The sequence below is a fragment of the Orcinus orca genome, chromosome 1 (genome assembly GCF_937001465.1).
Source record: "Orcinus orca chromosome 1, mOrcOrc1.1, whole genome shotgun sequence".
Taxonomy (NCBI): Eukaryota; Metazoa; Chordata; class Mammalia; order Artiodactyla; family Delphinidae; genus Orcinus; species Orcinus orca.
Window position 1 is genome coordinate 129,345,808 of NC_064559.1, and position 15,776 is coordinate 129,361,583.

The 15,776-nt window shown below is 42.4% G+C and overlaps 1 protein-coding gene across 8 annotated transcripts in view; it reads right to left on the minus strand.

Annotated features, from left to right (window-relative positions):
* Positions 1 to 15,025, minus strand: part of SLC44A3 (solute carrier family 44 member 3) — a 101,427-nt gene extending 86,402 nt beyond the window's left edge. For 4 of the 8 annotated variants that reach the window (XM_004263050.4, XM_004263047.3, XM_033433196.2 and 1 more), the window contains exons 1-5: positions 14,771 to 15,025; positions 14,192 to 14,299; positions 10,685 to 10,827; positions 8,348 to 8,484; positions 7,330 to 7,423 (exon numbers count right to left, since the gene is read on the minus strand). In XM_004263050.4, coding sequence (XP_004263098.2) covers positions 7,330 to 7,423; positions 8,348 to 8,484; positions 10,685 to 10,827; positions 14,192 to 14,299; positions 14,771 to 14,797 — 509 coding nt within the window. In that variant the 5' untranslated portion in view covers positions 14,798 to 15,025. Of the gene's footprint in view, positions 1 to 7,329; positions 7,424 to 8,347; positions 8,485 to 10,684; positions 10,828 to 14,191; positions 14,300 to 14,381; positions 14,473 to 14,514; positions 14,634 to 14,770 lie in introns of those variants that run through there. The other 4 variants (XM_033433227.2, XM_033433232.2, XM_004263048.4 and 1 more) reach the window with 4 other exon arrangements.
* Between the last annotated feature and the right edge of the window lie 751 nt (positions 15,026 to 15,776).

Here is a 15,776-nt window from a genome sequence, read left to right on the forward strand (position 1 = left end):
AGAAAATTACAGGCCAATATCTTTGATGAATATAGATGCAAAAATCTCAACAAAATATTAGCAAACCAAATCTATACATAAAAAGGATCATACACCACGATCAAGTTGGATTAATTGCAGGGTTGCAAGAAAGGTTCAACATATACAAATCAATCAATGTGATTCACCACATTAACAAAAGACAAAAATCACATAATCATTTCAATAGATGCAAAAAAATTTGACAAAATTCGACATTCATTCATGATAAAAACACTCACCAAAGTGGGTTTAAAGGCAACATATCTCAATATAATAAAAGCCATTTATGACAAATCCACAGCCAACACAATACTCAACAGTGAAAAACAAATGCCTTCCCACTAAATTCAGGAAAGAGACAAGGATGCCCGCTCTCACCACTTCTATTCAACATAGTATTGGAAGTCTTAGCCACAGCAATCAGACAAGAAAAAGAAATAAAAGGTATCCAAATTGGAAGGGAAGAGGTAAAACTGTCACTATTTGCAGATGACATGATACTCTATGTAGAGAACCCTAAAGTTTCCACACAAAAACTACTAGAACTAATAAACGAATTCAGCAAGGTAGCAGGATACAAAATTAGTATACAGAAATCTGTTGTATTTCTTTACACTAATAACAAAATATCAAAAATTTTAAAAAGTCCCATTTAAAATCTCATTAAAAAAAACACATAGGAATAAAATTAACCAAAGAGGTGAAAGACTATATGCTGAAAACTATAAAACATTGAAAAAGAAACTGAAGAAGATTCAAAGAAATGGAAAGACATCCCATGCTCTTGGATTGGGAGAAGTAATATTGTTAAAATGGCCATATTACCCAAGGCAACCTACAGACTTAATGTGATCCCTATCAAAATATCCATGACATTTTTCACAGAACTAGAACAAATAATCCTAAAATTTATACGGAACCACAAAAGACCCCATACTGCCAAAGCAATACTGAGAAAAAAGAACAAAGCTAGAGGTACAACCCTTCCAGACTTCAGACAATGCTACAAAGCAACAGTAATCAAAACAGCATGGTACTGGCACAAAAGCAGACATATAGATTGATGGAACAGGATACAGATCCCAGAAATAAACCCACACACCTATGGTCAATTAATCTATGACAAAGGATGCAAGAACATGCAATGGAGAAAAGACAGTCTCTTCAATAAGTGGTGCTGGGAAAACTGGAGTTACTTGTAAAAGAATAAAATTAGAACATTCCATAACACCATATACAAAAATAAACTCAAAATGGATTAAAAACCTAAATGTAAGACCAGATACTAAAAAACTCCCAGAGGAAAACACAGACAGAACACTCTTTGACATAAATTTTAGCAATATTTTTTTGCATCTGTCTCCTAGAGCAAAGGAAACAAAAGCAAAAATAAACAAATGGGACCTAATTAAACTTAAATGCCTTTGCACAGCAAAGGAAACCATCAACAAAATGAAAAGACAACCTATGGACTCGGAGAAAATATTTGCAAATGATGAGACTGACAAGGGGTCAATATCCAAAATATACCAATAGCTCATACAACTTAATATTGAAAAGATAAACAATTCAATTAAAAAATGGGCAGAGAACTCAATAGACATTTTTCCAATGAGGAAATGTAGATGGCCAAGAAGCACGTGAAAAGATGCTCAACATCGCTAATTATTAGAGAAATGCAAATCAAAACCATAGTGAGGTATCACCTTGCACCAGTTGGAAGTGCCGTCATCAAAAGTCTACAAATAATAAATGCTGGAAAGGGTGTGGAGAAAAGAGAACACTTGTACACTGTTGGTGGGAATGTAAATTGGTGTAGCCACTAGGGAAAACAGTATGTAGGTTCCTTTAAAAAACTAGAATTAGAGCTACCATATGATCCAGCAATCCCACTCCTGTGCATATACCAGAAAAAATGAAAACTCTAATTCAAAAAGATACATGCACACCAGTGTACATAGCAGCACTATTTATAATAACCAGGACAGGGAAGCAACCTAAAATGTCCATCAACAGATGAATGGATAAAGAAGATGTGGTATATACATACAATGGAATATTACTCAGCCATAAAGAAGAATGAAATACTGTCATTTGCAGCAACATGGAGGGACCTAGAAATATTATACTTAGTGAAGTAAGCCAGACAAAGACTATATGATATCACTTATAATGTGGAATCTAAAGAAATATTATAATACAGATGAATCTATATACAAAACAGAAAGAGACTCATAGACATAGAAAACAAACTTGTGGTTGCCAAAGGGGAGAGAAAGGGAGTATGGGATTAACAGATACAAGCTACTATACATAAAATAGATAAGCAACAAGGATTTACTGTATAGCACACGGAATTATATTCAATATCTTTTAACATATAATCAATATAATCAGAAAAAAAATAACTGAATCACTATGCTGTACACCTGAAACTAACACAATATTGTTTTTTTAAGAGTTCTTTAAATATTTATTTATTTTTGGCTGCATCGGGCCTTCCTTGCTGCACGCGGGCTTTCTCTAGCTGCGGTGAGCGGGCTTCTCATTGTGGTGGCTTCTCTTGTTGTGGAGCACGGGCTCTAGGCTCGCGGGCTTCATTAGTTGTGGTTCGCAGGCTCTAGAGCGCAGGCTCAGTGTTGTGGCGCACGGGCTTAGTTGCTCCGCGGCACGTGGGATCTTCCCAGGCCAGGGCTCGAACCCGTGTCCCCTGCATTGGCAGGCGGATTCTTAACCACTGTGCCACCAGGGAAGTCCCCTAACACAATATTGTAAATCAACCATACTTCAGTAAAAAATTAATGAATGTATGTACCTTCATGACTGACGAATATTGATGAATTACCCTCAGGATCCTGCCTCAGCATTGTATGGAAGTGCCTATTTCCCTACACTCTTGCCAAAGGTGTTTTTTAAAACATGTTGCCAGGCTATGGGGTGAAAACATTAGAGTCTTAAATGGAATTTACCCTATTGTGAGGGAGGTTCATTCTTTTTTAGTATCTTTAAAAAATATTGTGCTTTTTCTCTGCAGCATCTATTCACATTCTTTTTTCATTTTTATATTGAGATATTGGTCTTTTAAAAGTTGACTAGTAAGGCCTTTCATAAATTAGAGATTAATCTTTTTTATATGAATAGCAATTTATTTGCCTGTTAATTTTACTTCTAGTGTTTTGTCATGCAGAAATATTTGTTTTTAATGTAGTCAATGCATTTTTAATTTTATGCCTCCTGAGTTTTAAGTCATGGTTAGAAGCCTTCCTTACTTCCAGGCTATAAGAGAATTCTCCCATGCCTTCTAGTACTTCCTGGTTTCACTTTATAAGTTAAAATCTTTAACCCATTTGGAATTTATCCATATAAGCCACGAGGTGTAGATCCAGCTCTTCCCTCTGGATGCCTACCCAGCTGTCCCAACCTACATGTTGAACAGTCCATCTTTTTGTCACTGATTTGAGGTGCCTTTTTTTTTTTTTTATCATTTACTAAATTCTTGTAAGAATTTGGGTCTATTCCTGGATTATATAATATCTTTCACTGATCTTTCTACATATGAACTAGTACCCAGCATTTTAATTATTAAAGATTGTTTTAAAAACTGGAAGGGCTGGTTTTCCTTCATTGTTTTTCTTTTTCAGATTTTTCTTGGCCATTTAAGAAACTTTTTTCCTTGCAAACTTATATCAGCTTATCTAGCTACTGAAAAAATCCTGCTATTATTTTTATTTTAATCATGATAAACCTATTGCTCAACTTAGACAGACATAACATCTTAATAATGTAAGGAGAAGTAACATTTTTATAAGGTTGAGTCATACTGTCAAGAACAATTTCTGTCTTCTGATTTGTTCAAGCTTTCTTTGTAGCTCAGGAATATATGGAAGTTTTCTTCCTGTGGCTCTTGTATATTTCTTGTTAAATTTATTTCTAGGCACTTTTGTGTTTTTGTAGGTGTTTTTTCTTGCTGTGGTAAAAGGAGTCTTTTCAAAAAACATATGAATGCTACAGATTTCAGTATATTTATCTTGTTCCCTGCCACCAAAGTTTCTTGTCATTTGTAGCTTTTCAGTTAATTTTCTTACCACCTACAGAGTAATAATTTTACCTCCTGCTTTCCAACTTCTAAACCTCTATTTTCTTTTTCTTTGCTTTTACTAAACAGTCTTAATACCAAAGAATCTGAATTGTTTTGAAAGAAAATATTTTCTGAACTTTCATTTAGTGTTTTGGAAAAATAAGGTCAGATATATAGATTCAATGTCATTTTATATTCCCCCAAACACAATTTTCCCTAAGAGCTTAATTTTGTCAACATAGTTTGTTAAACATGGTGCTTTTTAGGCATTTAACTTCCCTGTACTGGTAAAGAATGACCTATCTTACCCCAGAGAGTGATGGAGAGAGGCATGTAAAGTGTGGGTCACCCCTAGTGACCAGCTAGCTGGTAGGTGGCTGACCAGGTAGCTGCCTACAGAGTACCTCATTAGCTGGGGCAGGGGATGTGTCTCTTGGCCACAAACTGTGATTTCTTCCCCACTTCTGCTTTTCCTCTCCCCACCAGCAAAGCCACTCAGATATGCTGGAAGTAATTTGGAGAGCTGACTGTATATTTAGGTGACTCTCTATATGGAATTTATTCAAGCAAACAATGCAGTGACATGCACAGGCACCAAGGTGAGAGGCTAGAATTTACTGGAGGGAAAAGCCCAAGCCTTTTACATTTTAAATATATGGGGGACTCAAAATACAAATATTACGCTGAACACCAAAAGGAAAAAGATATGCTTGCTTGTTATCTTCTGCAGTATTTTTTCACTGCTCTTAGAAGCTCATTCCTAGGTACACAAATCTTCTTGATACTCAGTCATTGCTCTAAAAGGGTATGTTATACCTCACGTGACCAACCCAGAGAGAAGAAACAATTGGCTTAGTCAAAAAGAGGTATTTAGAAAATGTGCTTTGGCCGTATAGCCACACTTCTCATGTTCTCAAGCTTTTCACTCTTGGCACTGCTCTTCCATGATAAATATGATAATTTCCATCTTAAAACAACCACTTGCTTGTGTAGGAAAAGGAAATGGAGCCCTTGAGCCTATTTCTATCTCCCTAACTCCATCCAAGAAAAGCCAATCAGCAGTTTTGTCTTCACTGGAAAAGTTAGTGTTGGAAAGGTCTGCATTTAAGGGGTGAAAGGCGTAGGATTGGCTTGAGCGGTAGAAAAGATGGTGCCCCGAGGACACAGTGTACAGGACCAACCTCCCGGCCCCCCCGCCCCCCACTCCCAAGCTTGGTGTGAGCCTAAGGAGGCCATTTGCCAGGCAAAATAAAACCAACGAAGTCTCGACTGTTTGTTTTGGGTTATAGGAACAAATATGGACGCTGTTTGGGTTTGAAGGCCAGCTCTTCCACTTGTGCAACCTTAACCTACCTCTGCATCAGCTTTCTCAGCTGTAAAATAGGGTTGAAACGATATCCACAACACAGAGGTTTTATGAGGTCCAAGTAAATTAATACATGTAAAGAGCTTAGAAAAGTACCTGGCAAGTATCAGAGCTCAATAGATGTTTGTTGTTATCATCATCAATATCAAGATATAAGCTTCCCATGGAATTACAGTTACCATCCCATTTACAGTAAGAGGAGAGTTTATCCAACTCTGGTTAAATTACAGCCTTAAAAATTCTCTTCTCTTTCAATTCCTTCTGCAGGTCCAGTTACAAATAGTGTTCTTTAAAAAATCCTTCTCAAAACACAAACACTGCACTACATTACTTATATGTGGAATCTAAAATAGTTAATCTCACAGAGGCAGAGAACAGAATGGTAGTCACCACAGGGGAGGGAGGGAAAAGGGGAGATGTTGGTCAAAGGGTATAAAGTTAAAAAAAAACTTCTCTCCGCCTGTTAAATAATTTTCTTTCAAGTTACTACAACATTTTTGGTTTTTTTCCCCTGGATTTAGTTATGTTTCATTGAGACATGTTTATGACATCTAACAAAAATCAGAATTAAAAAAAGAAGATATTATAGAAAAACGATATGGTATTCTCCTCTGGAAATAATTCTCCCCTCTTTCAATTACTTATAACACAAAGTATTTATTTTAGAAAAGAAGGGCACAAGGATGGTTAACTATATTCTTCCTCCTATTCTGTTAAAATCTCATTTTTTAGCACCTGCTATCTCAGCATTTTTCAAGCTGCATCTGCAGCCTGTTAGAAGATTATGAAATAGATTACTTTTTAAAAAAGTGAAATAGAATAGAAACTATTAGTGTGAATCATATGCAGTAAGGGGAAGTCTTGTTTTGTGAGACTTTTATTTCTGTTCCATATACAGAAGTATGCATGAAGCTATGTATACTGGGGTTGTGATGTAATACATGTCTTACTGTGAATCCCAGTCACAAGTTTGATGAACACCATAGCAGGGGGTTGGCATGATGCCTTGGTTCTACTTAAATTGTCATTATCTTGAAGGGATTGTGCACAGAGGTCTCATTCACTGTAAACATATGTACAATTTTCAAAGAATGGCAATGCAAAATAAACCCAAGTCCTCCTTCAGTACATCTCAGCATCCTGATGGTGGCAATGATTATTCACTGCATTTTTCCCTTTAGTCTTCTCAATGGCTCACACATGAGGCATTTACCATGGCAGTGCAACTACTGCTTCACCATTACAACTTTAACTATAGGGGACCTCCTCTGTGCCAAGTACTGCCCTAGTTGATTGGGATGAATAAGATGCTGAAAGCAGTTCACTGAGTGGTGTTCTTGAGAAGGACCTGTTTTCTATTCTCATTGAGAAGAAAGGTGTGGACTCATTTGGCCTTGCCCACCAAGGCCTGTTTCTTACGGAGAAATCTAGAGCTAAAAAAAACTAACAATGTCTGGTTGCAATAAAAAAGCAAAAGTAAATGATTTCTACTTTGTGATAAACAGCTGGAGTAGAAAAAACACACCAACTACTTTATAAAATCATTCATTTGGTAATAATTCATATAGTACTTTTTGCTAGCTCCAGGGTTGTCATTTGAAGACTACGTGTATTTTTACTGTTTGAGTTTTCTCCTTATTTAGCCTGGTTTCTAATCCATTGTCCTAAACCAATACGTATATTGCAAATAGCCCCTCCTTGTTTATCCCTGGCCTTTTGTAAACCGTAAGCTCCCTGCAGGCAGGGGCTCTACTGGATATCTCCTTTGCAGCTGCTTTCTGTGATACCCAGAGGAGTAACAGCCTCCCACCAAGTACCCAATAACTTTTGTTAATGGATAAGGAAAACGTATGGAAGCTTTTACCTTGGAGGAACTGGTAGCCTGGGGCACAGCGAGTCTGCATTTGGATTCTGGGTGTAGTTGAAGGAATTCAAACTATAAACACACAGGAAGGACCCTGGAAGCAGAAGACACACAGACTGTACCACCTTCCTACGTTGTGCTTATCTTTCTAGGGGAGCCAGTAAGGAAACCATAGTCATTTTACCAAACCAGGAAAAAAAAAAAAACCCAATAAATCACTCAGGTTTAGAAAACAGGTCTCTGGGTGACCTAAGACAAAAAGAATCAGCATCACAACTGAGACTGAGCTAGGTCCTCTCTTTTTCTCTCTCCAAAATGCCGAATTCAAAACTGAAAGTTATACGATAGGTACTAAAACGATAGGAAGATGAATTATTATATAGGCTTCATATTTTTAACCCAGCCTTGCAAACAGTTTTTAAAACTCTGGCACCCCATTTCACAAGCAGATGAAATTTGCAGTGGGTTGTCTCGAATTTCTTTTTACTTTCCTTTGCTTGTTTAATGCTTAAAATATAAATCTGAAACCAGGCTCAGAGCAAGTTACACAAATGCTTTTGGAACAGCTTAAGGCTATCCCACTGGTCAGTGAAACTATCCATGGCCCGAACATCTTAATGAAAGAACATACCTGTCGGCAATTCAACCCAAAGCCTGTGGGTGCCTCTCTAGGATTGGATGTGCCAAGTGCACAGAGCTCTCTGACCTCCATCTGACCTTGCCTTTGGGCCCTAAATGTCTGCTGTCTCCTCCCGCTCTCTACGGCAGACCAGTCCCTGGCAGTTAGCAGAGAACAGCTAGGGTTTCAGATGAATTCCAGATAAACCTGAATGAAACTGAACAGCTCAGGAGAAAATGTTTATGGCCCTTTCTACACAAGGAGAGGCACCCACAGGAAGGACAATTTCCAGTTTTGCAGAGAAAGCCAGGGCAGGGCAAGTTATCTAGGTCTGCACAGGTTACCCTGCTGTGGTCCCCAGCCTCAGAAGGAAGAGCGACCCCATCCCTCGGTACCTACCAGTAGTGTTTGCAAAGAGCTGGACCTCTTCCAGGGTATTAAGCTGCTCTTCAGGACAGCTGGACACACAGAGAACGGTGGAACTGAACCTCACATCCTTGACTTCCAGGTTGCAGGAATTCATAAAAAACACGTGTCTAGGAGACAAATGAAACAGGAGAAGAATGTCGTAGAGCATTTCCTGTCATTGAGTTTGATTGGGGGACTTAAAAATAGCCACACGCTATCAAATGTGGGGATAATTAAGGCAAATTTTCATCATCAAATACTTCCACATAATTTAACATGTATTATGCCTACCTGGGTTCATCTATGGAGTTGTGCAGCTTGGCAACCATATTCAAATGTTAACAAAACTTCCCTTTTCCAGATTCAGCATTTTCTGGGATGTTGATTAACCCTAGGGAGTTCTCCGAACAAGTCACTGAGGAAGGGAAAGGACTGATTAAACTGTCCCTGGTTTGCTAGGTGAGGCCAGTGCATGACCTACTCATGAAGTCCACAGAAAGCATATTTGCACCCAGAGTGTTCAATTATACCTCAGAGAATAGCTGAACCCAGGGAAGTGAGAGGTGGAGAGGAGGAGACCGAGGCTGTGAATTAAAGGCTTACCCCTCCCCCTGCCTCCCAGTTTGAGACAGGAAACTCATGAGACCCTTCCTGCTGCAGCTGCCCAGCCACTGGGCACAAGAACAAAACTGGTTGTTGACATTAACAGGGTCACATGCTGGTTGGCAGTGGCAGCTCTCAGGCCCATGCCCTACACTTAACCGGGTTGCTGAGATCAGAGGAATGTCAGACCAAGAGCCCTGTAGGCAGTCCTCCAGGGGAGGGACTGGAGAAGGGGTGCCAGAAGCTTCTTTTTCCTCCAACTGGGGTTGGGAGAACGGTGGGTGGTGTAACAGGAGATGGGGGAACAGATTTCCTTGGTGTAGGATAAATACGTATTTTATTCTATTTATTAATTTTAAAAAATTGTAGTAAAATACACATAAAATTTTACCATCTTAAAGCTTTTATGTGCACAGTGGCATTAAGAACATTCACATTGCTGTGCAGCAATCCCTACCACCCAGAACTCTTTTCATCTTGCAAAACTGAAACTCTGTACCCATTTAACAATAATTCATCACTCCCAAACCCTGGCAACCACCACTCTACTTTCTGTCTCTATGAATGTGATTACTCTAGATATCTCATACAAGTGGAATCATAAAATATCTTTTCGTGACTGACTTATTTCACTTAGCATAATATCCTCAAGATTCATCTACGTTGTTACATGTGTCATAATTGCTTTCCTTTATAAGGCTGAACAATATCCCAGTATATATATAGATACACATTTTGTTCATTTATTCATCTGCTGATGGACACTTAGTTGCTTCTACCTTTTGGCTATTGAGAATAATAAAATATGTACTTTTCATTTCAAAGAGGATGACTGTTGCCCAGCATTGCATTATGAATACAATGTCTAAACAGGAGCACAGGTGCATCTGGGGAGTCCCTTCCTCTCCTGTCTTCTTTGTGAGTGACACCCACAAGTGCAGGGAGAAATGCCCCTCAGGCAGTCCGTGTTCAGCAGTGCAAAGCCCCCCTCCTCAAGAGCAAATTCAGGGGTAGAGGAGGCCTGGTCGGAGATTTGTATTTGGTGATTCCAAACTTATACTCAGGACCTATCTAGACCTTTAAGGTTTCTTTCCTAGGAGCTGCTTTTGATTATCAAGTCTTGAAATTATCACAAAGCTGTATCCATCTTAGAAAATCATGGCCAGGGATTTCTCTCCCCTCAGGGATTCCCGTCTCTTCTCTCCCCTTTTTGTTTCTGTGTTGGAGTTGGTGGGAGAAAAGTGAGACACCAAAGCTGAGAGTGCCGTAGATGAGAGTGTAGGCTGGGGAGGGAGTGGGACACAGGTTCCCAGCATTCCCAGGTGGGATTCAGGTATTTCCACACAGAAACAATACTGTGGATGGTGTATAATTAGTAACATGATTCTGATACATTATGGATAATAATAGTGACAACTAACATTTATTAAGCCTGAGCTCATGCAGTGTCTCAGTGGATCCTTAAAACAATCTTGTGAGGTGGGTCTAATAACCAGTTTAAAAAGATGAAAACTCAGCTCAGAGAGGTTAAGTACTCTGCCCAATTTCAATTTAGGGCTGGCTGACTCTAAAACCTGTGTCCTTACTACCACACACGTCTCCCTCTCGTGAGTTGGGCGGACAGAGTTTTGAGTGGGAAAACAGTTTCCAGGCTCAAACGACTAATTTATACAAAATTTTGAAATCTAGCCCCTTTGTAGGTTGGGGACTTACTTGAAAACTTACTTTTTTAGGGTCATGTCCTGCCCCGAAAGAGGGGCCCCTTCTACTGGGGAGTTCTTCTTGCCACACACGTTGCCAAAGCTGTCGTAGCCGAAGAGGAGTCTTCCTGTGGCCCCAGCCGTCACTGAGTAGCCCATGATGAACACCTGGCAAAACCCAAGTAGCCGCCATGAGAGCCTGGCCAAGGGCTGGAAACTGGTCCCCCACATCCTTGGATGTTGATATAAAATGGAACCGGGTGGAAACGAATCTCCCCAGCATCACTGCACTTTCCTCCTTCATCAGTAATACCAGAGAATCAGAGCAGTTAGCGCGCTGCTCCTCTAGTACGTGCTTTACCAGGTTAGGGAGGGAGAACATTCTAAAACACTGAAGCAGATTCCTCTCTATTTTCTCACCAGTTTGTGCTTCTCACCTTCTTCTCCAAGAGTCTGTCATTTTTTTCTTCTTGGCCTAAGTTCACCAGGATAATTCAATTTTTTTCCACTTGAGGTTCTTGTTTTATCTAAGGTCATAAGCAAGGCTATGCTGCCTTCCCTGAGGTTCTATCCATCCGTCCAACCCTTACTTCCTTCCACCTCCCTCAACTTTTCTTTTTGTCTTGTACTTAGGGGATTCTAACCCTCTGTCCATAACAAGTGAGAAAATGGTGTTTTGGAGTAAGTCCTTAAAAATACACAAGATAAAGAATCTCAGGAATTCTGCTGGACAAGAACATCACGCAATCTATAGTCACTTTTGTCCAATTCCGGAATGAATGTGGACTATTTAAAATATTCAGCTCAAACGACTGTTCCCTTAATATGCATTGACGGGCCCTCTACTCGGATTGAGTCTGTATCTTCCCATAACATAAGCTTAGTGTTGTAAGTTTCTCAATCTACAATGCGTAGAATACCATTTAATACTTGGAATCTATAGCACTGGTACCATATGTTCCAAAGGTACACTGTCCCAAAGTCAAATATGTTTCAGATACTCTACATTCATTACTAATTTAGGAATCAAAATAACAGTCTTAAAGTGCCCAGTGTGTGCTATAGACTCTGTTGCTGAGGGACATAGAAACAAACACAACCGAGCCCCTGCCCCCAAGGAACTCGGTCTAGAAGACAGGCAGGGCTCAGGGCTTATAAACAGCTGGCTTCCTGGGGAAGGAGGCTCTCTGTCCCTCCTACTCTGCCAGCACCTCCTCAGTCTTGAGGTCAAACTGCAGGACGAGTGGGTCACCCTTGCCGGCGGACAGACCGCTTACCCTTTACTCTGAGGTTCTGCGTGTGACCGTGGGCCCATGTGGCTGACGTGATAGGCTGACCCAGCCCCCGGGTGTTCCCTTCCTGCCCTTCCTTCTGGAGTGTGGTCAGATCCTGATTGGTTTTGGACTTAGAGGGAGGAAAGAAGTCCTGGGCTTTTGCCCGGCTCACCAGAGGTCTAATAATGAAGTGATATTTCCCATTTATCAGCATTCTTTATGTTAATGTCCCCCTTGGGAAGCTTGTGGGGAGGAGTAGAAGGTTTTTTTTTGGGGGGGGGGTTTCTGGGGGGAACAGATTTGGGTAATCCTGAGTCCCTGTCATACTACTACTACTTTAAACCATCAAAAGTTTTTTCCAATTTCAAACACACAATTGCAATTCCAAAGAGTAGGCGTGTATAGCAGTTATAGTGGGTTATCAAGGAGGTCACTGTCAACTGTACTGGGGGAGATCTGGAAAAAGGAGTGTTGAAAGATGAGTAAGAAAAGGCAAGGTGGGAGAGGACACTGGAGAGGTAGTAGAGGCAGAGATGGTCCAGGATTTGAGCCGTTCTGTTCTGTGTCTTACGCACATATAAAGAAAGGCTGGCACTCTTTCTCTTTATAATAGACTGTCCCTGCTTGTAATTCTGGCCCCTCACCCCAAACCTCCTTCGTCAAGCCCTAACTCAGGGCAGCACCATCAATAATCCCATCCCACATGTGCCTTGTCACTGGTCAGGATGTCACAAGACCGACCAGAAAGCCGAACAGCAGAGAGGCAGAAAAAACACTCCTTGCTATCTTGGCTGTGGTTAAAAAAATGTTGCAAAGATACTAAAAGCTAGTCACCTAAGGAAGAACTATCATTATTCAAATTTAATATAGTAAAGAGAATGTGGGCATTTCAGATTTAATTTGCAAAGGACATATAAATTTAAAGCAGCTTCTAGCTCTGTACCACCTCTCAGATGGTTCTTAATTCTTCAGGCTGTGATGGGCCATCTACAAATCCTCTCCTCAGAAAGCCGTTGGTTGAAGGTTTGGTAGTGCTGCACTAGGTTTGAATTGTAGAGGGGCCAGGGAAGATCATTAACAGCCCAGGTTCAAAGCTGCCAGGTACTGGCAGAACAGCTGCTCCCTGCATTTATATAATAGCAGATCCAGAGAGAATATACCAGCATCTGTGGGCAAGTATAGGTGGAGGTGTTGTAGGCACAGTTTCTCGCAGCTCCTAGAGAAGAGCTCCAAGGGTCGTAATAGAAGCAACACAGAACATTCAATTATGCCTTTAAGGACCAACCTTCCATTGTGCCTGTTACCCATCTGCCTGTGAGAAACCAGTCGGTAAGTCAACAACTGAATAAATGCCTTTCTTACTTGGAAAGAAGAACAAATATATTTTAGGGTTTATTCAAATTTGTTTCCTTTCAACAGAGGTAATTATGTGATAGCTACTGTCCAGCTTTATAGATTGATCATTTACCATGCAGCAAATAGCACGGCTCGGTCTGGAATGGATGCTTTCATGAACATACTCTTTGAAGAAGTTGAGTGAGCTTTTTTCTGCTGTTAACTACAACTCTAAAGTAAGTACAAAGGCTACAAGATTCAGCTTCCAAGAGACCCTCCCAGGACAAAAATGGCACAGCATGATGAGGTCTACCATCAATCAGACGCACCTGGAAACTACAGTAGGAAGGGGGAATCCCATTACCTACCAAACTAGAGGGTTTATAGCAAAGGCTTGTTTACCTATTAGCTGCTAAACGCAACATATGGAGAGGGCATTACACTCAGCTAAAGTAAGAAGAATGTATTGATATTTCTAGGCTTGCACTGGATTTCCCTTTGTTAGAGGAACATTTTATCAACATGTGGGGGGGCTGAGATGAGATGGTAAAAGAACTTCCCCTCAGTGAGCTGGGATAATAAGAGACCACATATTGGCCTATTAAATAACAATGCCACTGCAAACGGTGGTTCTCATTTCCTAATGGAGTCTCGCATTAGAACGTGAGTGACAGCAATAAGCCAGCCTCTCCAATTTACCGAGCCTAGGAGGTTGAGACACCTGACAGGAATTTCGGAGAACTGCTGTTTACCCTGCGGTACTGGCAGATAGATCGCTCCCTGAAGCACAAACTTTAACCTCGTACCACCCGGAGCCTTCTCCCCAGGAAATGCCCTGGGGACGCTATTTACATTTGGGGCACAGCTATCTCAGGACACACACACATACTCTGGTCTCTTCCCTGCCAGGCGCTCACACTTACCAAACCAGCCCAAAAGAGAAAGAACAGGAACAACCAGGCCTTATCTGTGCATTTCCTATAAATCTGAGGTCGCCACTGTCTTTGCCTGGGGGTTGTCTCCGTGGAAACCTTTCCAGAAAAAGAAGGAAGAGTATTGAGGAAAAGAGGATAATCATATAGGTCCCAACCTGGAAAATGAATCGAAACTTACTTGAAGACTGCTCAGAATAACCCATTCCTTTTTTTTTTTTTTTTAAACGTGGCCGCCTGAAGCTCTCATGGAGCCTTTGAAACACCTGTCCTGTGCAGAGTGGATGTTAAGGTCCCAGTCGCCGAGTCCTTACCTGGAAGTACCCCTAGAGGCGGCCCCAAGTTGGTGCTGGGCGGCCAGCCTCTCCCGCGCCTCCGCCCCAGCACTGGGGTCCGCCAAGTGCCCCCAGGACGCGGCGGCGCCGGGGGGAGGGGGAGCGGTGGGTATTGATCCGAGGGGGATCCTGGGAGGCGGAAGCGTCCGGGCGGGCAAGTGCTTGGAGGGGCCCGAGCCTTCCCCCGCGGTCCTTCTCCCGCGGTCCCTCCCCCGGGGCCAGGTGCAGGCCTTACCAGGTGCTCGGTGCGGAGGCACTGCATCCTGCGCTCCGCCCCAGGGTCCGCGCACTGGGAGCCCACGCAGAGCCCACGGCGGGCCGGCCCGGGGCCCGGCAGTCAAGCGGGGGGAAGGGTCGCAGTGCCGCCCCGCGGCCGCCTTCGAACGCCACGGACTTCGCCTCTGGCGCTGCCCCGAGGGCCCCCCGGCCCCCGCGAGCACCCGGGCCGCCCGCCTCAACCTCCGCGCGGTGGGGCGCCCGGGAAGCCCGTGTCGCCCGCTGAAGCGCGAGGCCCCCGCTGGCCCCGCCACGACCCTGGGCGCGTCCTCTCTGGGGCGTAATGAGCCGGCGGCCACCGCAGTGAGCAGGAAGCCGAAAGTCTCAACAAACCCTTCCAGAGGGCGGGCCTGGGTGGGGTGCTGAATTACATCTACATAGCTAACAGGTGAGTGCCCTTACCCTGCCCCTGATTCTGTTTTAACTGATTTAAGACATTATTAAACAATCAAAAAGGCAGAAACTACCGTTTATCCCCAGTCTACAGATGAGGGAAACTGAGGCACGGACAGCAGCCATGTAACTTGCTTGGTGACACACAGCGAGAAAACCGTAGAGCTAGGAGTTGAACCCCGCCATGACACTCGAGGAGTTTTCGCGGTGGTCCTCTTTCCATCAGGATGGCGGCCAGGGGCTGCTGGCTCTCTCCCATAACGCGTGACCTGGAGAAACTAAAGCAGCTGGAGGAACCACGGGTTCCAGGAAGTAAAACAAGAATAAAAAGCCTGGGGAGTCTGAGGACTGCCGTAATCTGTGAGCATGTGGGCAGTGGGTGGCGGGAGGAGAGGCCAAAAAGTTAGTTGGGATGAAGGAATTTCAGGTTCTGTTCTCACCTCTCTGTCCCAATAACGGGACAATCATTGTCAGGCTGTTTACAATTGAAATGATAGCCACCGCAGAAGCCACTGGTGGAGGAGTCCTTCGGGTAATAGCTGACCGTTGCAAAAGTGCTATCGGGGTGAGAC